Source organism: Erithacus rubecula (genome assembly GCF_903797595.1).
Source record: "Erithacus rubecula genome assembly, chromosome: 1".
NCBI classification, from domain to species: domain Eukaryota; kingdom Metazoa; phylum Chordata; class Aves; order Passeriformes; family Muscicapidae; genus Erithacus; species Erithacus rubecula.
In genome coordinates this window covers 48,544,337-48,572,324 of record NC_136658.1, presented here as the reverse complement: position 1 = coordinate 48,572,324, position 27,988 = coordinate 48,544,337, and the positions used below count along the sequence as shown (strand labels likewise).

At 37.4% G+C, this 27,988-nt stretch overlaps 1 protein-coding gene across 1 annotated transcript in view; it reads right to left on the bottom strand.

The window, feature by feature from the left end:
* ABCC4 (ATP binding cassette subfamily C member 4 (PEL blood group)) overlaps window positions 1-27,988 on the bottom strand; it is a 140,002-nt gene that overhangs the window by 62,463 nt on the left and 49,551 nt on the right. The window contains exons 19-20 of the mRNA XM_079306819.1: window positions 27,061-27,207; window positions 1,784-1,863 (exon numbers count right to left, since the gene is read on the bottom strand). Coding sequence (XP_079162945.1) covers window positions 1,784-1,863; window positions 27,061-27,207 — 227 coding nt within the window. The remainder of the gene's footprint in view (window positions 1-1,783; window positions 1,864-27,060; window positions 27,208-27,988) is intronic.

The following is a 27,988-nucleotide window of genomic DNA, read 5'->3' as shown; positions in this document are numbered from 1 at the left end:
CCAACTGTGGCTCCCTCTGCCTTTGCAGACTTCTGCAACATTTTCCCAGCAAATTTTGCATCCTCAGACAACCCCACATGCCTTTAAACCACATGCCAGGGCATGCAAAACACCCACTCAGTTTCTTGCTATAAAACCACCATGCAAGTGGTCTTGCAACACAGCTCTCACATTATTATTGTAAATGCACAGAACCAAAGAAAATGGTTAATTATTTTATCTCAGGGCCAAAGAACCCAAGGATGCTCTGGCCATGAGCAGCAGGGAGTATGAGCACAGACAGTGCATCCTGCTGTAAAGGGGACACACTAGTGCACACATAAACCCCTCTGGCCCAAAGGACAAGCACACTCTGCAGGACAGATGGGTTTGACACTGTGGATGCAAACCATAAGCTAAGAGAAGAGGATAAAGACTGCAGGACAAACTGAACTTCCAGTCAAAAAGAAACCACATATGCATAGTCTCAAGACTGCTGAAATAAAGTAAGATAGTCTGTCTCATAAAACAGAAGAAGAAGACTTGGAATCTGTAAAAACAGTAAGAATTAAATTGTTTTTAAAGAAAAACCATATTGCACTTTCAAGAAGAATTTAAATTAAATTAAATGGCCATGAATTCAAAATCTCAATATTCACTGTAAGCAACTCCCCAACTCACAGAAAAACCCCAACTGCTGTAATTGATAGGTAAAATACACCACATTTCTTTCTTACCCAAAAAGACACTTTAAAATGGCACTGTAAAAATCTGAAAAGCAAAACATACATGTCCATTTCAGCTACTTCACTAAACTACAAAAAACAGTTTATCTTAATAGATGTTTTTACTCCTTGGAATATTTTTTCTCCTATTTTCAAGAGTTCAGAAAGAGCGACATGATTAAACTACTCAAACTGAAATGTCTTTGGTTTATTTTTAAATGAGTCAAAACAGACTTCAGATCCTGCATAAGTTATCTTTAAGAGACGAAGCAAAGCTAGCAATAACACCTTAAGAAACATTTCTGACCTCAACATGACAGGTGTGATCCACTAAGTGGATCCAGACAATCCACTAAGTCTTTTTTATCTAGCCTCCACAATTCTGTGGATTCTGTGATTATGTTACTTTCATACAGTACAATCACTCTTTTTCAGATTTATCCTCCTGCAATTTTTTACAAGAAAGATTAATAGCAACTGCAACAGAAAAATTACCTTGATATCATACATAATCCTTTATCATTTCATCATCATCAAAATCTTAATGCTTTGTCCATCTTTCTTTTCTGCAGCAACTTATTTCACTTGTTCCTATTAAGGCTATTATATTCACCCTATTACTACTAATCTTTTCTTTGTAAATAGCCACACCTATTTTAATCCAAAATGGTGTGGTAAGCATTTGATTCTTTGTGGAAGTAGACATGTAATTAGGTTAATCTGCACTATCTTTTCATGTGAGCTGATTGTTTCTTTACTATGGACATATTTCTTATAACAGCAATAAGCTTGCCAGATTGCTTGGAGGCAAATCAGGAGCAATTTACCAAGCATGTAGCTACTATGAGCTCAAATCTTGACATAATAGCAAGCTGTGTAGAGCCACTCCTACCTGCCAGTTATTACTCATGTTAACTTTTTACTGACACGTTAAATTTCAACCGCACCTTTCTTTCACAAACAAGTACTTTCATTCAACTCAGCTACATCTGTGACAGATAGCTGATCTTCAGCAAAGCATACAGGAATCTAAATGCAGAATGAAGTGCAGAAGTCTCTGATATCAGCAACTGAATTACCTGCACAAAGTCCAAGAATGTCAACGGAAGCAAGTCATCCAAGTGGCCAATGTCTTTGGAGAAACGATTCAAGATTCTTCCTACAGAAACAGGGTTGAGAAGAAAAACAAAAGGGATGTAAATATAATTCCTGAAAAGATCCATGTCTTACCATTTCAAAAACAATTAAAAGGAAACAGCTGGACTCTAAAAAGACAATTTTGGAAACTCCTATGAAGGGAATCTTCTACAACCACTGCAACATATTTTGAAGAAGAGGAGTTTTTTTACTAATGCCTTCTACCCAAATATATACAATACCTTCATCTAAACAGCTAGAAAAAAACTAAAATAGACTTTGAAGATAACATTTCAACAGGTATAGAAGATAACATTTAACAGGTGAAACACGCATGCTTTATATGCTTACCATGTGCAGGTAAAGGTTTACAGCTCGGACAACTTAATGCAAGTTACATCAAGCAACATCAACCAGTATCTTGTCCTATCCTTGACTGAAACTCACTAGTGCATGTTTCAGGTAGATCACTGCTGATCTAACTGATCTTTTTTAGCAATTCTGTTCTCACCCCTCAACATTATACATTAATTCAAATTGTAGGTGTTTCTAAAAAAAAAGTGAGATAGATTTGCATTCATGCAGCCTTACATTTACACTCATTCAAAACCTTGACAATACTGATCTTTATTAAAGCTAATAAAACGATTTTTAATCTGCTGTCAGTGAAGCATTTACATTTCTCTATTTTCCCAAGTTCTACTTGAGTGAAAAAAATCAGTTATATCAGGACTTCTTTAATAATTAAAGTCACAGTGCTGCCACCCATAAGTGGATTAGTATCTTTCTCTATTAATCAGTATCTCTACTCACCAGGAAAGAAACTAAACCAGGGGTGGGAATCTGGCCTTTCTAAGGTGTGCGATGCCCATACATGCATTCACATTGCTTTGTTATCTGCATATATCTTGATTCAATTATACTTTTAACTGGTACAAACATATTCACTGCACTGGCAACAAAAGACTTTTTTTTTTCTCTTTTCAAAGGAGCTCATTAAACTGAAAGCAAGTTTAAAGTTTCCACAGAGTGCACTGGCAACATAATTTAGAGATAAGAAATTCTGAAGTAACTTCTGTAGCAACCATCATGCTGATTTTCTGCTCACATCTTTTTCATTCATTTATTTTTTTAAGAGAATATCTGTTCCATACCAAACAATACAGAAAATATCCTCTCCTCAGGTCTGGGAGAGAGAAACTGGTGGCAAAAAGCTTGTTCTGCAGTACTTCACTACCCAAGGCAGTTACTTCAGGCAGCCAACAGCAGAATTCACCCTGTTTTTAGGCTTTGCACAAAGAGAGGAAGGGTAACAGCAGCACAAGATTCAGAAAAATCTTTTTCATCTTTTCTACTGGGAATAGCACGTGGGGATGTTCCCTTTTACTTATATCAGGGTAAATACATCACAAGGAAGTCCAAGGCAATTTTTAAAAAACTTTCTTTTTCCCATGATTTTCTTACATGGAGACTGGTCACAGAAGAGTGATCAAGCACATGCTGCATGCACACTGTCACTAAGGCTGCTTAATATCCTTAAATATCACATTCTAGGTTATTTTCAAATGAACCAAGACTTCACTGGCAAAAAGAAAATAATTTGAAGAGGTTAAATGCTTCCTGCTGACAGAGCTTTCCTTAGCAGTGTGTCCAGCAAGAGCAGATAAGGGAAACTAGGCAGAATAACAGATTGGGTTCAGGGTATTAAAAATCTGTTCACAGTTTTGTCACTTGTCTTCTGAGTGACTTCACTTTATTTTACAGAGCAAGGAGCACAGCAAGGAGAGGTGACACTGCTAAGCTCCTCCATGAAAAGCTGTGAGACCCACCAACGAGCCGCACACAAGGACAAAGGACTATTCCCACAGAGAGAAACCCCATCTTAATTCAGCCTAAGAACCACCCTTTGCCTTTTAACCCCAAGTAAGTTTTATTTGTAGTGGCTTCAGATTAATATAAGAAGCCATTGAGCAAAGGCCACCCCCCGTGACACTGTCAGGAGGCAGCAGGGTCACTCAGGGTGGCCACAGCAGGGTCACTCAGGGTGGACACTGTCCCATGGCCACAGCAGGGTCACTCAGGGTGGCCACAGCAGGGTCACTCAGGGTGGACACTGTCCCATGGCCACAGCAGGGTCACTCAGGCTGGACACCTTTCCATGGCCACAGCAAGGTCAGCCCAAGGCTGGCACCTCTAGAAATCCATCACTGCCTGCACATTAAGAGTTACTGTGGATCTCCTCCTCTTCCAGTGATGTTCTCTGAGCAATGTGGTCATGACAGAAAACAGCTCACCCAGGCCATCCCCAGCTACCCCTGGTTTCACTCTTTTCCATGTTACCACCAACAGCTCCAGTTGCTAGAGGTAATCATGCTGCTAATTAATTGCCAAAACTATATTTTTTTGCAACTGCCTCATGAAATTGTTAAGCATAACAATGTTTCTACAGCTTCTGTTTTGACAGTTCTGTGAGCTGCCACTAGGGAAGTAGAAATTAATCTGATGTTATCAATAAAACATGAAAACATCTTTTAATCTGCCTAATCCTCTTTAAAATGTAAATACAATAATTCTTTAAAATGACACTGACTAAAATTTGAGTGAGCAAAAGAAATGGTATATGAAAAAGACAAACCTTGAAAACTGGAACCTTTCACAGTCCACCTAATACAATTAAACAGTGGCAGCATGAATCAGTTGCTCCCCAAATAAACATTAAAGTGAATTTCTGATAGCAAAGCTTCATTGTTTTTGAATTTTCAAATTACTGAAAAATTAATCTGTTTAGTGTTTGCACATAGAAATTCTGGAAAATGACACCTGAAGTCATTAAGACCAGGAAAACCTTTTGCTTATTGCTAAGTGGTCTGTATTCCCCTTCTGTGCTGTTTATCTGGTGACCATTAATGCTTTTCTACAGCTAAAGGCAAATGACAAACCCATAGGCCTTAGCCTAATTTCTGTCATTGCTGTTTTTCAATTCTATTGACCTCAGAGACAGTAGAAGAGAAAACACAAGTCTGGAGATGCATTTCAGATCCTGTTCACAGGGATGTAACTGAACTGGCATTTTAGACAGCATGCCCTACACAGAAGGAAGCTACAGTAAGCCACTAAAGCAAGCAAGTTCCTTCACCAGATAGCAGGGACAGCAATGCACCTCTAAGCAGAGGTGTATGCTTTGGAAATATCCACAAGATGCCCCACAGCCATTACAGTATTGCATTCAAAGCAATTGCTTCATGTATAAGGATGTCTACAAGTACAAGAGGTCTATTTCACAAGGTATGAAGAAACAACTGTTTCCACTTACTGGAAGCACAGTAAATCAGTGACTTGCTTATGCATTATTAAACATGCAAGAGAAAACATTTCAGATTTAAAAGTTAAAGTACCTATTTGGAGTCAGGACTCAAAATGCTTACAATTATGACTACAGCTTCTATCAGAATTTGCAAACCTAACTTTTGAGAATGGCTCCTCAGACTATGGAAACTGTTGAATCTGCTATTCAAGAAGGGCAGGAGCTTCACAACTTACCTGCCCCCTCACCCTAAAAATTATATTTTCTCTCCAAATCTTTAAACCCTTCTCTCCTAAAATTACAGACTATCAGCATTACCTTGACACCATCATTCATATTTTCAAAACCCCCAAACTCCTTAAGTAAGTATCTCTGAGATACACATACAAGACAAGAAACAATAGATCAGTCCAGTATATCCAATTCACAAAAAACTTTAAGCTCCCTTAATACCTACATCCTTTACTTATCCCAGTAAGGGGCTACAAAAGCAAAAAGAAAATACTATATCTAAAACCTCTATGTCAATCACCAAACCACTAACAAAAAAAAGTCCTTTAAGAAATCAAAGATTGAGTATGCCAATTTTACAACAGCATCCAAACTGCTGAACAGTATCTGCTATTTCAATCACTCAGGCTTCCATGCAGAGTGCAGTGTTAGCAGCAAGCTGCAGAAGGGGACGTGCTCTCTTCAGCAGTCTTGTGTTTGTTTTTACATCAAATAACTTAATCAGAACACACACTGTTGCTAGATTTCTTCCGAAGTAATTAAATAACTATTCAATGCCAATTAATCACTGTTAAATAAGGGTCTGTCACCAAAGTGCTATGTACACATTTCAGACTATTTAATGGTCAAATACTTGGCAGTATCAAAGTTAAACAATGATTCATTAAACCTCCTCCCCTACACAATAGTTAGGCTAAACTTGAAGTGAAAGAATCAAAACTCTTTTGTCCTCTGTGAAAAAGACATCAAACCTCAATATGTGATATTCTTTTCTTCCTCGCTCTGTAAACTGCTTTAACTGCACGAATCGGAATGTGTTCAGGTGCTACAAACCCACTTTGCTCCTGCAGGTGCCTACTGATACTTTGGAGTAGATGTTCAAACCAACCATACAAATAATGAAAACACTTGACTGTGCCACACCTCTTTAAAATGTTTATACATACTTTATCATGAAAGAAATATAATCCAAACTGAACCAACACTTAAGATGTAAACACCAGAAAAGGATTTTTTTTTTAAACAAGTACTAGGATCCTCCACTGGAATAGCCAAATGCCATCCCAGTATTCACTGTTGTGCAACCTAAATTCCAACGACCCTAAGAGCAAGAGTACATTATTTCCAAATGCATTTGGCACTTCTAGTATATTTTGTTGGCCAGGGCATTCACTGAAATACTTCTGTGTAACACAATAGAGATGGCACATTGATTTTCTATACCTTGCAATGAGTTTACAAAACCTTTATACCCACTTGCTTCATCACACATTGCAGAAATACTTTGTCACTACTTCTCTACTTCATTGATTCGCCTCTTTGGAAAAGAAAAATGGTTTCAGAAAAGGGCCTTCTACAGAGAGAAAGATTTTGCCACTTGTGTGTGCATACGTGTGCACTCTTGGAATGTTTTTCTCCTCCAAGATCAGGCTAATCCTCAGTGCAGGCAATTTTAATTGCATCACACTTTTTATTTCAATATGCAAATGTTAGTAATAAATACTGCTTTGCATAGTAACTTTAACTCCTCCATAGCAATTGGCCTAAGTATCCCAATCCATGTACTGCATCTACTGGGGGAAAAAATATTCAAATGTCTTAAGCTACTCTGAAATTGCAAAGCCAGAACACTCTCACTGCCCAACCTCTATGGAGAGAAAGTTACATTTTCTTCCACTCCTTGCTGCAAACTCACAGAAACCTGTCTAAAGGCAACCTGCAGTGCTAAAAATAGATGCAAGCAGGTACTAAGTCATTTATGTGTAACTAAACATAAACAACCCCAACTAGGATTGCACACTTGCTTGAAGGTATTCTCATGCCAAGGAGATGCTCGCCTGGGCTAGGACAAACAACTTTGGATAGACACAAGTCAGAGAACCCCAAAAGCCACTGACTTTGCTGAGTGAGCAGAAGCCCCTCATGTCCCCCATCCCCCTGGCACCACAGCTGGGTGCCACTGCTGCCTGCAACAGCCATGGCACAGCGTGGGCTTCCCGACCCCAAGGACAGGAATCATGCACCCCAACAGCCCCAGTTACAGCCTGGCACACCAGAGCCCTGCTAAATGGACACCTGGCAGCAAAATAATGCTCTCAATGTGTGGGGCAATGAAGGCACACCCAAAGTAGGAATACAAGAAGTAGCTGGACAGAACCAGGTACATTTAAACACCCATCCGTTGAACATGATTCCCATTCTGCCCATGGCACAAACTGGCAGCTCCCCACGTATCTTGCTGTTAGGCTGTGGCATTCAGCAACTGATAAAGCCTTTACCCATGCTCAGTTCACACACACAAACACACACACCACAAAAAGAAAAAAGAAAAAAAAAAAAAGTACTGCAACCACAAGCAGCCTGCCGTTTCATCAAAGCAATGACAAAGTGGATTGTCCATATCAAATGTTGGCAGGAAGCAGACATTACATCAACCTTGTAAAATACAACTGTGAAATCAACAAAATAATTAAAGATGGATTACTGACTTTGAAAGGAATTGTAAGTTTGTGAAATATTTCTTCAGAAAGAAATCTGGAAATGCATCTCCTGCATAGCTGTCAATTACTGATCTACTCTGGCTTTTCTTCCATATTTCTACAAAGAAACGTCAAAAGGTCTGTTATCTTTTTTTAATATATGTTTAGCACCACATGTCCACACAAACTGCCATATGCAGCATTGCTGTCTTCCCCACAGGCATTCTATAAATATAAATAAGAAATTCTACCCTGTTTTTTTTCTTTAGCAGACTGAAACTGATAGGAATATTATCACTTTCTTAGACATTTGCAAATAGGCACAGTGGTGCTGGGCCGAAATATGCTGAGATCATAATATCCATTTATCTAAACTGCCAGCATGTAATGAATTCAGGTGGGAAGCCTTCTATCCAAATTAATTTACTACTTGAAAAGGACTTTTTACATAAATGCTATCAAACAAGAAAACAGTTATGAAATGAGAAGAAAACGCAAACACTGTGTTTGATGTTATTTTTAAGTGTAGGATTTAAAGGAAGAAGAATAACTATGATAAAGATAAGAATAGAAAACAGGCTTCTTTGGAAATGAATTTTTATTTTTACTGCTGATGGAGACATCTACATTACCTAGTATAAATACATGGATCCTAACTGTACAGTTGTTTCTGGAGCTTTCTAGTCCATACATACCATTGATTGGAATTACCCTGCTGTGGCAAACCAAAATAGGCCAATGCTCCATACAACTTTTTTCTCTCCTTGGCAATTTATGTGGTACAGTTGATTTGTCCTTTTTTCTGGGTGTACTCAGAAGAGGATGTGCATTAACATCTGTTATCACCAGCCAAAGCCTCCTCACATAAGATACAATGCAGAAATTATAGCTAAAGTCTGCATTAAAACCAGAAGCAGACAAAGCAAAAAATTCTTGATTGTGTGGTAGAAGGGGGGGAAGTGTTAACTTTCCTTTTTTTCTGAAATTGCTTTCTTGGCAAATCTCAGCATACCTTCTGCATTCTAACTGCCTTTCTGATTTCATCTCATTACCCATTATCTGAGATGGTCACAATTCCAGATGTAACAGCATTTACAAAACAGAATTTAACTTTGGTGCTGTATTATACTTTCTAACAAAGTGATCCCATTTTAAAAAAAGTATGTTGCACCTGGGATAATACATCAGCAGTTTTCTAATTATTGACCCCTGCAATCATACCCTGTAATAGATTGTGAAAGGAAGATTCAAAATCATATAAAAGTACAAACTTCTAGCCATTTATAAAAGTTTTATACTGGAGCCTGAGTACACAACTTAATCTCTGCTTCATAATTAGAATGACAATGGAAGCAGCCACCCATCCCCCTCAAATCCCTGGAGTAATATCAAATTTCTAATACATAATCATATGATGAAGATTGCCTGAACAAAGTTCTAACCATTCTAGTAAGCTCTGGATATCCTCTCTGTTTCATTTTAAACTCATCTATATAAGCTATTTTAAGTTATCCTCTGTTTAATGAAAATACTCTACATTTAAAATGAAAATATTGAAATGAAAAAACTCACAACCTAAAATCATGCCACCGGATCATAAGCAACACGACTTTTAAGTCCCAATTTAAGGGACACAGTCCAACTTAATAAAAAAATTTTAAAAAAGGTATTTCTATAGAGGAGGGGGATATAGTGGAGTTAGAACAGGCTTCCTTACCCTTCCAGAAGAGAAAAAAAAAACATTTGCAACTTCTTATCAATTGGTCTTTAAAAAGATGTCAAGTTACACACTACTGACAAAATTCTCCATTGATTTACACCACCTTCTTTTTCATATATAAAGTTAACTTCTTCAACTTCCCACCACAATACAAAGCCTCTGTGTAACAGAAACCCAAAACATTATTTAGAAAATGTAGTCTTATATTGACTTTCTACGAGCATGATTATGAATTTAATTCTGCACTAAAATATTTAACCACAAATGCACCCACTTACAAAAGGGCACTTGTGCACTCTAGTTCTTTCTGCTACAAATCCAACCTGGGCTGAAAATATGTCCCAAGTGCTGTTTTGCTGCAAGAGGGACTTATAAAAAATTAAATAGAATATTACAAATCCAGATGGACTGAAATATCTGAAGAGTATTTTATTACTTGAATACTTACATGAAAGGAGAAAAACAGCTACTAGAGCTATTTTCATATTTGGCAACTATATATAAATACACACCAATGCACAAATTAAAATTTAAAAAAATTAAATATATGTCACCTTCCTGGTAAGGTTATTCCAACAAGAAAAAGGAATGCTATTCCTATGCCATTTATACTATGAAGACTTGATTGAGAATAGGCTTTAACTACTGCATTTCAGAAAATATTGAGGTGGATCTCACATAGCTCTTGCAAATCTGCTCACATTTGTTACTTTTCTTACCATTCCATCTCCTAAAGATAATTCTTGCAATAATAATCTTAATTTCCAATGTTCCAATGTTTTTCTCTTCCCTCTCTCATTTTTTAATTGGTGTTGAAGCTAGAGGGGCTCAATCATCAGTCAAAACGACAATGGAGAAATGGACATTACTGAATATAAAGCAAAATTCTGAAATCTTAGTTCCAACTGCCATCTGGTTATCACTGTTATATGGTTATCAGTCCAAAAACAAATAATATGCCATATTTTACCCATCTCAGATATTCAGATCCCCATACATCTTTTTCCTTTTTTCAGAACCATGAAAGAGAATTCTATAGGAAGTCTTTCTTCTGTTTAGAAGTCTACAGGGACTGAATTCTAGAGAGGCTATCTTGGGACAGCCAAGACTTGTGGCTCTACCTAGCCCACCCATTCTGAGGATAAAGCCTCTAGACAGGCTAAAACAGGAGAGTTATTTCACTTCAATTTCACTTTAATCTTCATCTGACTCTGTAAACCCTTCTCTTTTGCTTGGCATGTCCCTTCAGTTTGAGATTTCATTTTTCTTTAGTTTCAGTTTCTTTTTCTTTCTCTCTTCTTCTGGAATATGTGATTTGTTGGAAAGGAGGGATTCTCTCTAAAGTTCATTTATTATATACCCATGTAATAATTCCTGATATATATTTTCCTTTTTAAGTATTTCTTCTATAAAAAAGCCACTGGAAATCAGAAAAATTTTATTAAAAGCCACATGGTTTGTCTATCCAGAACGCTCAATGGATGACACTGGATAATTTTCAATGGATTTTTTTTTCCTGCCTCACATGGAATGCCAATACTACAAAACTCAAGAGATATTCTGGGATTTTGCCAGAAAGTTCACTTAGTCTACTGTGCAAATAATCAAAGCATTCCCTTGGAAAATTGGCTCTGTGTAAAAGAAGACACACCCCACACTCTCATGCCCCATGAAAATAAATATTTTGCTTCAGCTTTGGACTTTTTATACCACATGTTTGAGGAAAATCACAAAACATTTGGAAACTTACGTATCATTCACAAAATAAGATATTGGAAAACCTGCCATCCTGTTTATAAAGGCACAGCCAAGCCCAAGAGTCAGGACTTACAAGAGAGGCAAAGATGAGGCAGAGATCCACAGCAATGTGTAATTTTCAGCAGAATTCTCTGTTTTCATAAAGAATGCACTGAAGGTGGGTCACCCACCCCTCCAGCAGGCATGTTAATTCTCTACTACAGGCACTTCTGCTGTAGGTCTCCTTCAGCCCCTGCTCTTGGAGCTACTCACCCCTTGGAAAACTCAGTAGAAAGCATGGCACTGTAAGAAGGGAAATGGGTGTGTGCCTGAAGGCTACTGCCATCGGCACAGGAGAGACCCCAGCTGGAATAAAATCCTCTGGGTTTTTGGGGGAGCCTAATTTAAGGCGTGGAATGGACCCTTTCCAGTGCAGCAAGCTTTAGGGTGTAAGGAGGGATGACTTCACCTACTCTTCTGTTTTGTGACTGGCACCAAATGCCACTTGCAAATCTTGCCTGAGGAATAACCAAAAATTTTTTGTTTCAGAAAAGCTGAAAGCAATCACAGCCCGAGAGTTTTATTCCAGAAGTGATGTCCAAGAGAATATACGTATAGTCTGACAATGCATTTCCTTGGGCCATCGGCTTCTGGGGAAAAAAAATCACTTCTTTACAGCCTAAACTATAATTAACAACACTCAAATGAAATCAAATGAGGAAAAAACCCCCAAATATGACCTCTTCTCTAATGTATATTTTATTCATTACATTAAAGGAAAGATATTTTAATAATTACATTGTTAAATGCTAAGCATTTTGAAAAGTTATACAAATGCCTTTGACTCTACTCCTCTACTGGACAACTATTAGAAAGCTTCATCCCAGAAACAAAAAAGAAAAATATACAAGAAATAAGCAGCTACAAATGAGAAGTTGCTGCTGACCACACTAAAACATTAGTTGTGCATATATCAAAAACAAAGAACCTTTAATGTTTATGCACAAATATACCTTAAATCCCCACATATTCTTTTGACAGCTGAATGCTAGAGGATAAATTAAAACAATAAGGTTACATTAATGTTGCTTAAAATTTAAGAAAAAATCCCATAATTTCCTCTTTTTCATGGCTTTTTAAATAAGAAACTTAGAATGATAAATACATTAACAGCAACATTTCTTCACTTCTCTATGAACACAGAAAAAAATTTACACACATCAAGGAGGAAAAAAATTACTTGATGGAACCACCATTCAAGCAGAAGTGAACACCATTTACAAACCCCTTTGGTTTTGTTCAGTTCAAAGACAGACTTCACTGTGAAGCACTGATTTACAGCTGTCCAGCAGTATGAGCTCCTAAATAAATACAAAGGCTAAAACAGAAGAGTACTGCTCTCAACAAGGGACTCCTGAGAACACTGCCATTTGTTTTTTGCATGTCAGAAACACCCAGAAGAGGACTAAAGTATCTGAAGTTGGAAGCAGAGCCTCACCAGGACACAGGCTGGACCATCACGGAGCCAGCAGCAAGAGTTTGTTGTGCCAGCTAAGGGAAACCAATACAATTGACTACTGAAGGAATAATGAGCTAGGGGAGATGGAGCAGTAAGCTGGAACAGAAAGTTGCAGGACAAGATGTGTTTTAAACTACAGGGACACAAAGGGGTCATGGCATTAATGAGTTTTCCCCACCCACACATCTAACTGCTGTCAGTGTACTGCAGTTACAATGCTACCTACTGGTGCACCTTGAGAGATGATGATTTTAAGATGAAAAAGTGCCAGCTTGTGGATGAACTTTAATGCACAGTGAGCAGGAAGTTACAAAGATACAATCATGAAAGATGAACAAGCAAAATGAGGAGGGAGGGAGTTAAAAACACTGGAAGTGATAACTGCTCCACTTACCAAATGCAGAAATAGTAAAAGTTTTGCATGGGGAGAAGGCTAACGTGCAAACCAAGTCATACTCCTCCCTACAATTCCTATTAGATCCCCTCAAAGTATACTGGGGATGTAAGATTAAGAAAGGTCTTTCTTCCATCTGGCTCTGGGGAGCAGCTGCCAAGACAGAATTGTGAAGAGACAAGCTGGCAGACACAGTCACAGACCTCACCAAACCTGGGGTGTTTGGTTACTGAGAGAGCTTTGTGCACATACTGACTTGAATTTCTGCCCTGCTTGCATGTGTCCTCTCCTTCACCCTCAGCTTTATTCACTGCATACCCACTCCCCCATTCTCTCTCTTCCTTCATCATTGGTTCCTCCATTCTCCTTCACCATGGCATGGCACAAGCTCCAGGTACAAATGTCATCCCACACACAACCAAGGCACAAAGCCCAACACAGAGAGACACAGGCTAGGAAGTGTGGAAGAGCTGGGGACAAAGCAACTGAGAAGAGAAGGTGAACACAAGGCGATTGCAACACTCAAACCCAGTAAAGTGCATGAACTGATGTTTTGGAAATGCAGAGTGACAAAAAGTCAGATAGGGGAATAACACATGAGCTGTAAAGGCAACACAAAGGGTGTTTTACACTGAAAAATAGGAAATACGGCAAGGGAGAGACCAGGTTCTGGTTCCTGTAGGAATATGGCAAAGTGCATCCAGGACATCCACAGGCACTGGACACACACAGACTATTCACAAGGTACACTCTGAGAGACCAGGGAAGACTTACATCTATTGAAAGAGATGTCTTTAGAAAACCATTCAGAAGATTTTAGTTATTGCTTTAAACTGCTCTTAGAGGAGCATATTTCACTCTGCTAACTATAGAACTGCAGGGGAAACAGATGGTTATGTCTCATTAGTCTTTAGAGTATACTCTGATTAGTTTGCTTAATTTCATTCACACAGGGTCTTAAGATTTCACAAGGCCAATTAAGATTTCAGGTAAAGGAGTTATCAGTAGGAGTTTTCTTTCTTCCTTCAAAACATGTCCATCATTGGATTTTAACAGTTCACTTACTTAGCATAGATTTTGTTTTCCTGACACCCATTTTCAACACAATTTGGTTTGGTTGCTTTTTTAAACCAGCAGCTTTTCTGCCAGACACATTAGGATGAAGCAAATTCCAGGACTGGAACAAACAGGACAACTAGAGGAGCTATGTAAAGATTATGACAAGAATACCTATCACTCAAGTATCCATATCCAATATGTAAACCACTTTTAAATCCTCTCATGGATTTGAAGCACAAGTTATATTCTGTAATATGCACATGAAAATTATTGCAAATAATCACTGATCATAATCTGACCCCAGACATTTTGGGAAAGGTTCTTTCAAAACAACAGCTTTGCCATTATTCTGCATTGAAAAAGACACCAAATTTCTGTTAAAGTGTAAATAAAATGGAAAAATGCACATAAAATAATGAAAACAAATGACAGAAAAAAAAATAAGTTGTGTTTTTGTTTCCCTCTTCCCAAAACAGCATGAGCGCAGAACTTGATTCTGGATCAATCTGTGGATACATTATTAAAACATATGAAACAAAACTATACCTCCAAGCAAAAAAACCACAAAAAGGCAAAATTCTGTTAATAAACCAACCACTATTAAAATTACAGAGTATTAATAAGTAACAACTTAGCATAGCAGTTTATTTAATCAGAATATTTGGAGAACTAATGTTAGCTCTGATAGTTTACAAAATGTAGCCTAACTTTAGAATGCATTCAATAAACTTTTCACCACTGCTGAAGGGTGTTTACAACACCTCTTAATTTTCTGAACGTCTGTTTTGTCCTTGCCTGACTCTAGAGAAGAAGTCCTCAAACAGCAGTTCACATTCCAAATATAAACACTCAACTCTTGAAATTTTTAATGGCCAACTACACAGGTGTCATGCCTTTGGACCACTCTAAAACCTTTTAGGACAACTGAGGGTTTGTTTCTTTTGGTCTTCTGAGAAAGGAAATTGAAAATTCCTCTTGACCAAGGTTTTGCAACCTTTCATAATCCAGTGTTTCTCTGGAAAACTGTCATATTACAGGTATACAAAATGCTGGGCTTATGAAACAAAGGTGTCTAGCACAGCACATGGTGTATTCTACCCTCCAGAAAGTTCCTTATTTCAACAGGTACCACACACACCTGCAGAAATTTGTTCCACAATAGACCACTTGGCATGATTAAGACCCAAATTAAGTCAAGACATCACAAATTACCTGAAATAGAAATAAAAAAAAAAATGAATAAAAATCTGAAGTATGTAGTAAAACAGTATCTCTCCAGTAATACCACTTGCATGGATTACATTCTTTCCTCTCAGTGCATTCAAACACCCAAAGGACCATTATGTTCAGAAAAGAGATCCTAGAAGAACTGAAAAGTTCTGACATCAGACAATTTAAACTAGCAGTGAATCCCCTTGAGGAGGTATGAATCATCTCTGAGGTTTAAATTAGATTATCAACCAAGTGAAGCAGCACAGTAAATCTACAATAAAAGATGAATGCCTACAGGAAAATAATTTTTGCCCCTAGTGGCAGATGCTTGAACTTTAAAGGATCTGAGACTAAGCTCTTTGTCTAAGCCTTCCTGACAGAAAACAACTGAAATAATGTTTTTGGTTGGTCCAACTTTGCTCCATGGCACATGAAAACAGTATCTAAACCCTGTAAATGGAAGTATATTGTCACTTCTAAACCAATTGAGGATCAAACAATTTACAGAAACCAAGACTTATTTTGCTGACAATTAAGCTCTATCACCAAGACTCGAGATTCAATGAAATTTGACAATTGTGAAAAAAAAGGCTTTTGTCTGACTAAGTCTGAAGCATTTGGAAAAATCAACAGAAAATCAGAAGACCAAATTAGATCAAAAAGCCTTTGAGGATAAAATTCACTAATTAAAATAACTGCTCTGTTTCCTCTCTGAATTGCCTTGGTATCACAGCAGAAAGGCACACAGCAAGAAGAAAAATTGGTCTGAGGAGCAAATGTTACACTCATCATACTGCCTCTTACACCAAGAGCATTCTCTGTCCATCCATTGCCAAGATCCACTGTTCCATTAAAGATGAGATGAAAAATCTCTGCTTTGTGCCAAATCTGAGAGGTATGAAAGGTCTTCAAAGCCCAATTCTTCCATCTGAAACTCTCTTTTCACCACATTTATTTTACAGTAATTCAGATACAACCCAGAGCTACTGAAGAGCTGCAGGTCACTAGTTGGAAGAACATTTTTGCATTTTCTCATGAGGGAGTCAAAGAATGCATGTATCCTTCTGTTTTTCCAGGACCCATAAAATCAAGGAAACATAGAATGGGGCCTGCGTAGGAAGGGACCTTAAAGGCCACCTAGTTCCAGTCCCCCTTCAGTGGGCAGTGACACCTTCCACAAGACCAGATTGTTCAGAGCCCCATCTAACATGGCTTGAGTACTTCCAAGGATAAGACAGACTTGTCTAGACAACCTGTGCCTCACTACCCTCACAGCAAAGAATTTTTTCTTAATTTTTAATCTAAATGTACTGTCTTTCAGTTGTACTAACTTGTTCTCTTTCTGCCCATTTAATTGAACAATACGTAGGATTTCTATTCAAAACACTTCCATGACCATTTTAAAATTAATAACAAGTACTCAACAAGCATTTTGACATCTTGCATCTCATGAGAAGTACAAACAGAGGCAGAGCAGGAAGGTATTAACAAATTAAGCAGTGCTCACAGCATTACATTTTAAGCTAAAACCATCTCAGATCGTTTCAGAAACCTGGGATTTTGCATTCCGCTAAACGTTCGTGTCTCTATTAAAAGTGCATAATAATATTGCTTTAGTATGTGGCTAAGATGGGACAAAAATTAATTAAATCCTATTTTTCCACAGGAATGTTTCTATTTTTTCAAGCAAACAAACACTTCTGGAAAGCGTCAGATTGGACATTTCCACTCTTGAACACTCAGCAGGTGAACAAAATCATCTGTATAAGCTCTCATAATCTTAGAGAAACACTTATTTCTGAACAATCACTTCTAAACACTGTCCCTAAGCCTTCGGTAGTAGCTGAGCAACACTGGTTATTAAATTGAGGTGCAGCAGAGTTTATTTTTTCTTATCTGAATTAAAAAAAAATATGTTGGGATTGTTTTTTCTGGTTTTTCTCTTGGGGATTTTTGGGGGTTTGAATATAAGCAGCACTCAGTGAATGGCTTTGAATTCAATATTAAATCATACTTGTAGCTTAATTATGAAAAAAGATCATTGTCACTATGTATTTGGAATATTAAAACGTGTCAGCTTTATAAAAACCTCAAGGCACTTTTTTCTCTCAAATTTGGCTTTATTTTGAAAGCACTCCTTAGATAAGATTTCTTAATATTAAAATAAGTCTAGCATAACTAGTTTTCTGTTGAAAATACTGATGAAAAAATTCTCTCTATATTGTTAGTTTAATAGAAAAAAAAAGATGACACTCCTAAAGCTAAAACCATTTATATTTCACAGTTCTGATGCTTTAAATTTACAGAGGTTTCTGCAAGCATCTTTTGCCTCAAAGGAGCACCAAGCAATTTTTTTTTCCCCAACAGTAAGGGAACATTAGCTGACTAAAGGTAAGAACTAACAACTCTTCCTTAAACCACTTCAACATTTTTAGTCAGGAAATACCAGGAATATTCTGGAAAGCTAACTGTAATTGTTTACTTTTGGCTGATTGTTGAGACAGGAGAGGAGAACTGTTCCTCTAAAAGGAGACTGGAGAATTAATGAAGGGAGAAAGGAAAGAATTATTATACCAACCTCAAGGAAAGCTTTACATATACACATATATATTAAAAATAAATATTAAAAATATGGTTCACTTCTTAATCTAAGTGGAACTTTCCAAATCCTAGACACCCATCCTCAAGCACAGGGACTTAACTCTCTAAGTGAAGACAAATACCACTTCTTCTCTAAAGACTGGCATGACAGATTCTAAAAAAAAAAAAAAAAAAAAAGTGCTCTATAAGAAGAGAGGAACAACACAGTGTAAAGTTTACAGCTTTGAATATTCACATTGAAAAGGAGAGAGAAGAGAAAAACCCAACATTGAGAAAATGCCCCTGGCATCTAAACACTTACTGTCCTTCTGGCATGTCCTAGAAAGGATGGGGTAGGGACAGTATTCCTGTATGAGAAATTAATTATGACATCTTAAGAACAGATGTAGGAATTTTGCCTAAAATGTAGACTAAACTATTTATTTTGGGTTGTGAACATTCAAACTCACGAACATGATATTTTGCTGAGAAATGAATACACACAGGACAAAGAAACATGTATTCCCAATGAAGGGAAGTTTACCACAAAGCAAAATGTTTTTTCTCACTTACACATGAATTAGCAATATTCTGCATTGCATCATTTACATATTAAACAGACAGTAACTTCGTTGAGAAAAAAAGAGGTTTGCCACACACACAGAGAAATCTCATCACATTTGATAAAAAGAAAACTGAGGAAGAGTTACACCATCTCTCTTCCATCAATTATTCCTTATAATTGCAAGCCAGAATGTCCAAGTTCCAAATCTGCATCTCAGATTTCCAAGCACTTTCTGATTATTCTGCACCCTCTGCCCCTACACTAACTCAAGGTAGTGAAGACTTATGCTTGAAAGAGGTCAGGAAAAGTTGCATTCCTGGACACAGAAAGCAGAGGATGAATTCAGTACACAGGAGATGAAAACTCACCAGAACCATGTCAGTGGTCGGAAAATCCATGACTTTATGAAAAGCTGAACTCTAAACTTCCTTTAAATTTTCAAATGTCATAAATGTCACACAAGTAGCACATGATAAAAGCTCAAGTTTGGGAAATATTAGTGACCTTCCTGCTTTTAACTAGTAAATCAGGAAGGATGAGGGGATTCTACAACTAAAAGACAAACAAGTCAAAAGTCATTTTTAAGTTATTTGGAACAGTGCAAAGACAAACACAAAACCAAAAGCACCTCCTGAGCACAAAAGGCATTCTACTCTGAACCAAACAGCTGAGAATGAAGACTCTGCCACCTTTCTGCCACGCAGCAGCTTGCTTTGCCTGCCAGCTCTGTGAATACAACCTCCTACCCAGCATTAGGTGACTAACAGCTAAGGCAGCCCCAGCCTATCCAGATTTTTCAGAAACCTCCTCTCTCTACAGCCTCCCTTTGGGACCACCACAGCTAAATATTCTGCTCAAGCCAAAATCAAAAGTTATGGCAACTAAGTATGCAAATAACAATCACCCAGGAAAATGTTCAGCAAGAGCCCAAATTCAAATGAACATTCAAACAAAGCCCAAACAAAAACGAACGTGCAGTTTCCAGTTTCAAGCTACCTGCCTCAGGGTCAGTACAGCCACAAGCAATAATTAATGTCCATTACATACTACTACTCTAATTACAGGGCTATTGTCCAGTAACTAATAAGACAAACAACCAGACAAAATGTTCTTCATATGCTTGATGCTATTTTAGAATACTTTGAGAAGATCTCTTAGTAGTGGCTATCAACATATAGAGCTTGTATAATGTTGCCCTCCCCAAATGTAACATAATCTTCCATAAAATGACATCAAAAATCAAATCCTGAAGGAGGTTCTGCATATGTATTCACCTGAACACATAGCAAAAAGCCCCAAAGTTCCTTATGGTTTTGATGAAGGAAAAAAAATTATCTGGAGAAGACAGAGTGGAAGACAGCAAGCAATGCTGCATTGTACTACCTGTAAAGAACTTAAACTTTCTATTTTTTAAACAACACACCGAAGTAAAGCTCAATTCAGTATCCCTGCTCCTGCTGTTATTTCTATTCTTCGAGCTTTAGTCTGGATTGCCAAAACAGGCAGATTCACATACAACAGCCATTCTTTTCTACATTAAAATTTTAATTTTGGATCAAGAAGTGCCTTTTGTTTCCAAACACTCTACAAGATCACCACAGGCACAAACTAATCTTCACTTGTTGCATAATCTGAAAGATGCTGGCAACCTGAAAAAAAGAAACAGGAAAAAAAAAGAAAAAAAAAAACCCAACTCAACTAATTAATTTACCCAGATGCTGCAGTGCAGATTACCTAGGATCATCTGGGAGAAAGAATTCTATGCAGTATAAAGCAGAACAGTGCTAATGAAATGAGTTTGCACTGTGATAGTGTTTGTTTCATTTTAATTTCCAGCCACTCAGATTAAACAAAAACACCCAGCACACCCCATCAAAGCGGGCTGGTTTTTCTGCAGACACCACAGTGGTCTGACTGTGCCTGTGTGCCCACAAGGGACAGCAGTGGAAGGTTATGGCACAGCCAAGAGCCCAGGAGAGCCAAGAGCCTGATGTGCATGGCTGTCATGCCCAGGGTGGGGGAACCACACCTTCAAGGCTCACACTGAACCAGAGGGGGAGAAGAGCTGGACTGCCCTTCCCATGTTCCATATATGTGCTCTCACCACCTGGGCTATCCATCATCCCTGCCCAGCTCTTCTCCAAATGCTTATGCCTTGTTCTAAGGTTGAATGAAGTGAGTTTTGCTAAGTTTTTCCTAATTTCTCAGAGATGTTCGTTTCCCATCCAGAAGAGCCGTCCATGAACAGCAAGAGAGGACATTGCCATCCATGTGGCACCTCTAGTCCCCACTATCCACTGCAGTTGTACCAGCATTCCACAATTTATAAACAGATTAAAAATAGAAAAAAAATACGTATTTTAAAAAGTTATTATCAAAATGAACGAACAAATCCTCCATTTTGAATTCTCTCTAAAAGCTTATTTGTAGCTGCATCACCTCAGTTGGGCCCTCTTTTTAAGCCCCTTGCAGTTTTCCATCAATATTACAGCAGTCGCTCCCTCTGTTTTCAAGTGTCTCCAACCAACATTCAGCTCCTCATTGCCACAAATCTCCTCAAAACAGCATGCCATCTATGCAAGACTAAAACAAAATTTCATTTTTATTTTCCAGCTACATTTGCAGGAAAGGGATGTCTCTGAGCAGCTTCTGTGCAGTCTTCTAAAGCCAGTATTTTTAATTAGGCTTCCCTGTCTTGCTCGACATTCCGTGCCTCCTTTTTGCTCGGCTGAGGTGGGGCGAGAACAGTTCTCTCTATAGCTGCTTCAGTCAATGAAAACACTAGATTTTGCAGTATCTGGGCAGGTCAGCATATGGTCAGAAATGAGTTTCACAGCAGGCTGTTTTCCCCACCAGGGGATCTTAATGTGAAGAAGATAGAAAATCCCTGCAAAGGGACACGGAATCTTGTGCCGGGGAAGGAGGCGGCTGCGCTTGGAAGTGGCTGTCAGTACAAGCTTCACGCTATTTCCCTATCAAATGAAGTCTCATCCCCTCCTACAAACAGCTTTTCTGTAAAGCTTTTAATTTTATCTCCCATATTAGGCATAAATGGGGTGAGCTCTGACTCGGTGAACTGAAAATGTAATGGGTTTGTCTCATCGGTTTATGGCCAAGTTTCATTCAATTATTAGTGCAGAAAAGAATAGGATAGAGTTGAATCGAGTTACGCTAATAGATAATAAATGTAAACATAACTCCAGAGTGCATTTACTGACTTTAAAGACTACTCCTATAGCAATCAACTTTGTAAGGCTCTTGACAGAATCATAATGGTGATAAAACACATGGAAGTGTAAGACTATTTAAACTCTTAACAGAGCCATGATAATACTAACAGCAAAGGAGCAACTCCCATAAAATATCATTTAATAATCACACCCTGATAAGATTTAAAGTACATATCGCCATTGTTATATGAAAAAAACATTAAAGGGCTTTTTCTTTAACACATGTAGCAACCTAACAGGTTTTAATTACCACACCTACTTCAGTGACGAGCTGTTCCACTCAAACACCCAAACATAATATTTACAGCGTTGTGTGGTTGTTAAGGATCTTGATGATTGATGGAACCCATTGTGTTGCCATCTTAATAACAACAAATGCAAGTGATTACCAACACGGAAGAGAGAATCTGTGTTTTTATTTTACAACAAAAGGCTGTCCTATAGGGACTTCTTTTCAACGTAAACTAACAAACCTGTGCACATGCGAATGCGCTTTAGAGCTTGGCACAGAGACTCGAAAACAAAGCCTCTGCTGCCTTAAGGACAATGTATTTTTTTGTATTAGCTTAAGAGAACATGAAAGCTGTCAAAAGAGCTAGTACAGTTTTTCACAACCCTGCAGAATTCATCTTGACCACAAGGATGTATCTGAAAACTGCATCAGAAAGACAGGACAGATCTTGTTTAAAAAAAAAAAAGAAAAAGAAAAAAGAAAGCAATTGAGTGATTGAGTCAAATAGGAATACAATAGATTTCCTGGCATTGCTGCTGAATATTTATATCAGGGCCGAATGAGGCTACAAATGAAGTATCTTAACATGAAGCTTTGCCTTGTTAACTGCATGATATGCCAAAACACCACCTACTGTAAATCACACAGTTTAAGACCAGTATTTCTTGTTTAAACATGCTACTTGTTCAGCAGAATCACTTGTGTGAACAAGCATACATTAATGTACACTAACTAAAGCAGTTTCACTATCCATCTGATAAAGTATAATTTAACAACCTCATTATCAGCATTGTAATTTTCAGACTGCTGAAATACCATATTCGTTGCAAATATTATATGGTAGAAACACTTTAACAACATTGCCCATTTGACATTTCTGTCAGATAAAATGCAGATAGCCATTTGTGCATTGATGAACATGCTTTTAATCCCATAAAGAAACTTTCTCTGTCAAATTACAAGTGTTTCAGCACTTGATTTATGAACACCATAATTAAAATCCTTATGCCTTAAAGAAAAACAAACTCTTCATTATAACAACAGCTTTCTTTCACATTTTAATCTTTTTATATTTGGAGTTAGCTTTCATGTGCTGCTATTAGCTATCAGTTCAGCATGTCATTTCTAGCTGCCAAAACCAAAAAAGAGTATTTCTCTCTATAAACTGGTCAAATCTCAAAGTCTAGGTAAGCACCCAAAGAGATCAATGTTTATTTAATGCTTCTACAAAGCATTTGTGGGGGGGGAAAAAATCTGTTAATAGGTCAAGGACAACCATCTTACAATTCAGTGCTTCCCATTTCTAAGAAGGCCAGAAATGCTGTAAAGTCTGCCAAAATGTTTCTTTTTCTCCTATAAATGTCAGAACCAAGAGTTTATGCAGATATAGTTCGGGGGGGAAAAAAAAAGCTGCACTGGGGTAGTGATTTTGGTTCCATTTAAATTTAGACAGATTCTCTAAAAGAGGAAGAGATTTCTATTCTATCTGAACAAATTAATGCATATCATCCATTCCTTCTTACAGCACCCATCAGAAAAGCAGCAGCAAGTTTCAGCTTCCTAAACTCAATGTAATTAAAAATTATACAGTATTTACACTAAAACTACCATAACTATGGTTATAGTTATCCAAAATGATGCAGTTACACATTAGCACTTCTCTAATCTCTGTCCCTAAATCCCAGAAAAGAACAACTCATTTACAAGCTAATCAAGTAATTTTGAATCAAATCCTGAAGCATGTAAAAAGTAGGCTCCTCTGAACTATTCAATACGAAACTAGTATCAAAAGAGGCAAGTCCCAAATCAAGTCTTTGCTGCTGAAGTCCAGGTCCCTCTTACTCAGCTTTATAACAAATTTGCTCTGAAATGTTGCAAACATCTTGAAAAAGAAACTAAAAGGAATAATAGCTGAAGAAAGTCTCTCTGGTGGGACTCTTCTGACTCTAGAGGGTTATCTGACTTTTTGGCCACTATTTCCAAAACGAAAAAAGTTCCTAAACTCAGCACTATATGAAGCTGAGAAGCTTATTGTGTAAAAGATCAGGAGAAAATACTATTCTTGCAGATAATGAAGACAACTGAATGGAACCACATTACTATTTCTCAGCGGAGAGGTTGAAAATTCACTCCCCAAATACCATCTCTAAAAACATAACAGACGAATTTTGTTATCCTTCTAAGAAGTCACTGTAATGCTCAGCTGGGATAAAACAGATCATGCTGCCCTCTTGTGCTAGATGTGCACGCAAATCATCCCCTTTTTATTCCTGCAAGTGACATGTGAAGAGCAATATATACAGCATTCACTATGAAATAGAAAACGTCCACATCTACCTACTCTACAGATACTTTGACATTCATGGCATTCCCTTACTGGGATACGAGTAGAAGAGCAAAGAAGTTTACAGAGAGCCAAATTCTACACTTAAAAAGCTAAGTTTTGTAAACAAATGCAGAGAAGTCAGATGTGATAAAACCCAAAATACTAACATTTCAACTACCCATCAAGCTTTCATGATAGCTGTGTAAGTGATGCAGTAGAGATACCTGCTGATAAATTTGAATTTCAGTCATAAATAAAGGGCAATTTTTTTCTGAATGCTAGGTAAAACAATACACTTTGGTCAGTCACTTATTTATCGGCTCCACAGGGTTAGGCTAAACACTTAAGAAGGAAATACTGAGACAGTCATTTATTACTAAGGTTCTTCCAATGTAAACTATGGAGTAGTGTTTAATTATTTTTAGACCTATGTCAAATCATAGAAAGGCGAAATATGTGTACATACAAATCTTTTGGCTGGGGAGACAGGAGAGGGGCTCTTTTGTCCCTTTTCTCTCTCTGCTATATAATCCAGGTTCCAAAAACACACTGACATTCTTCTATCACCTGGGTAAAATACTAGTTACTATTCCCATTACAACCTTCCCCTCCCTATATATATACTGCTAACACAATCTGTAAAGAGAGATCTTGGGCTCATGCCTAAACTGATTCACAAAGCGTAACTTTTAGAAGCAAGTTATTTCATTTATTCACCAGGACTGATTGGATCTGTTGGGAGCTGACAGACATGTCATGATTCACCACGCATTCCCATTTCCTAATGTCAACTCCCTGATGCTCCTCGCTACTCTGCTTCCCCAGTAAGAACCACCAAGAGCTTGGGATGTCTATTTATTTAAGTTCCCTTCCTCTCTGGAACACAGATCACCGTGTCTTCAAAATACAAGCCGTGGCACTTTTTAATTACTGATTATTTTTTGATAAATAAACCAGCAAAACTCCGTTCAGCAATTGCTTCTGCAATTAGAGCCTTAGAGACCTCACACTAATACTGAGAACATGCTGGATGCTTAAATGACAGATCTGAACATTGCAACTCTAGCTTTGCTATTATGGGATATGATAACTAATAGTTTGGCTTAGCTATTACAATCACAACCCTTAAAAAAGGCACATTTAATAATTTCAATTTATTTTTACTACATCCTTCATAGGCATATTTTAAAAAGGAGGGAAAAATATATCCCACCTCAATGAATGAAACAGTATGTGAAGTTCAAAAAGACAAATAAACAGTAAAAAAAAAATGTAAATCAGAACATGAAATACAGATAATACAAATAAATGCTGCAATTCTGAACAAGAACATCATCTCATGTGCCATCTTTTCTCTTTTTTCCTTTTTCAAATAATGCAGAAATTAGAACAGCAGTATCTTTTCATGCCACCCTGACCAAAAGAAAATGAAGGAAAAGAAATACATGCATCTTGAAGTTAATGTTCTATTATAAAGCATCTGTTGATTAATAGAAACACACATTTAAGTCACAACAGTGTGTGAATACCAGTAACAGGCAGGTTCTATCAATGTCAGTTTCACAATGCACTGCTAATTAGGGTTTCAGTGTTACAAAGCAAATTGGTGTTACTTTACATTGTTGCTGATGTTTCCTCCCCAGTTCTCAGTTTGTTATTATGAGACAGATTAATGGGCATTCTTACAAGATCATTATGTATTCCCTCAAAAATAAAGTTCCTGTGTTTGCAGCACACACATACACAAGAGAGAGAGAGAAGAGGAAAATCCCTGACACATCAGCACTAGGATTTCTTCTCATGTATGTGCTCTCACTAGCTCACCACTAACCCATTTCCAAGTGAAATTCCCATTTCCAGCTTCCCTTCTAATCCTTTGCAGCAGCCCTGAATTTACATTTTCACACGCTCACAGTACAAGCAGGCAATGTAACACAGCCCTAAACTTCTGCAGTTGTAGGGGGTTTTTTAAGATTAAATTGTACACATTTCATGCATCATACCATGGGCATGAACCTTTTCTCCACCTGAGTTTTTATTTTTTGAAAACATTACTACTTTCTCTGAACCAACATAGCCATCCCTACATATCCTTACAATTAAATGCCTCCTGATGCTATGAGAACAACCCCACATCCATTTTTTTCTAAAGAGTGAAGACCATCAGGTTTCTGTTTTTCATGTAAAAGAGAAACCTTCAGTTAGCCAAGCAGTACCACCCACTTCCCCATTCTCTTCACTCTGCTCCAGTTTCTCTCTCTTCTGAAGAACATAAGGATCTGGATCACAGTTTTACAAAATGCATTGATACACATTAAGGAGACACCCTGTGAAACTGCATCAGAACAAATACAGGTCAATGTACAGAGCTAATTCATTGCTCTGTAAGCTGCATTTAAAGACAGTAAGATGAGCCATCAACAAGCAGTCTGAGTTTGAAATTGAAATGGACTACACCGCTAAATTTAAATTTTTGTAAAAATTTAGATTTAGAAGGTCTAATTAAAAGAAGCAAAATAATCCAACAGAAGTGCAAAAATACCATCAAACTGTAACTGCCCAGAAATGGTACAATTTCTGCAATCAAGATACATTAAATATTGAGGGGTTTTTTTTACCAATAAACTTACCTATAGGATTTCTGTCAAAAAACAAGACAGGAGCTTTCAAAATGGATTGAAACATTCGGTTGTGCAAATTCTGACCAGAATTGACAAGAACCCGAAACACCAGAAGACTTCTTATTATGCCAAATAGTATTGTAGCCACTGTTAAACCTGAAATAAAAAAATAAAATAAAAAAAAAAAAAACCCAAAAAACATGAATAGAGCCTCCAAAAAGATATGGATCTTTCAGTAGAAAAAAAAAGTTAAAAATAAAACTGCACTAAAATCAAATTCTCTGGACTTCAGTGTATAGCAAGAATCCAAACTTAAGCCTAGGGGGACTCAGACTGAGTGCAGAACACAGATACATTTGTCACTAGCTTCAGTTACTATCACAGAATCAATTTAATCAATTTCTCTTTTTCTGTCTGAAAGAATTAGTACTTCATAGAAATGTAGGAAATGTCTGTTAACTCAAGAGATAAATGTGTATTAAAACTTTCATCACAACAGCATTACTAAAAAATTCATTTCACAGTGCCATGTATAATTGTGACTTGAAGAGGTCTCTGTGAAGATTCAACACTTTCCAGCAGATATTAAACAATAATACACACATGGCTATTTAGAGACAACTTGAGTTACTCCCAATCAGCCCAAACCATTTATGCCATTCTTTCCCTTGTAAAACACATCAAATCATTTAAATTGCATGTCTTTTACACTTTGTCAGAGGCATTCCTTATGCCACATGAAACAGTCCTTTTAGAGAACTGATCTGTGGACTCTTTGTCTCTCTTCTGGGCACTACTCTGCTTTACAAGACATAAGTGCTATAGGGCAAAAAACTGAAATAAATAATGAGATTGCTGATGTTCTGCTTGCTGTGCATGATCTCCCGTGTGGCTGCCAAAATTCCCTATCAACAAGGGTGAACAGTGAAGGTGTCAA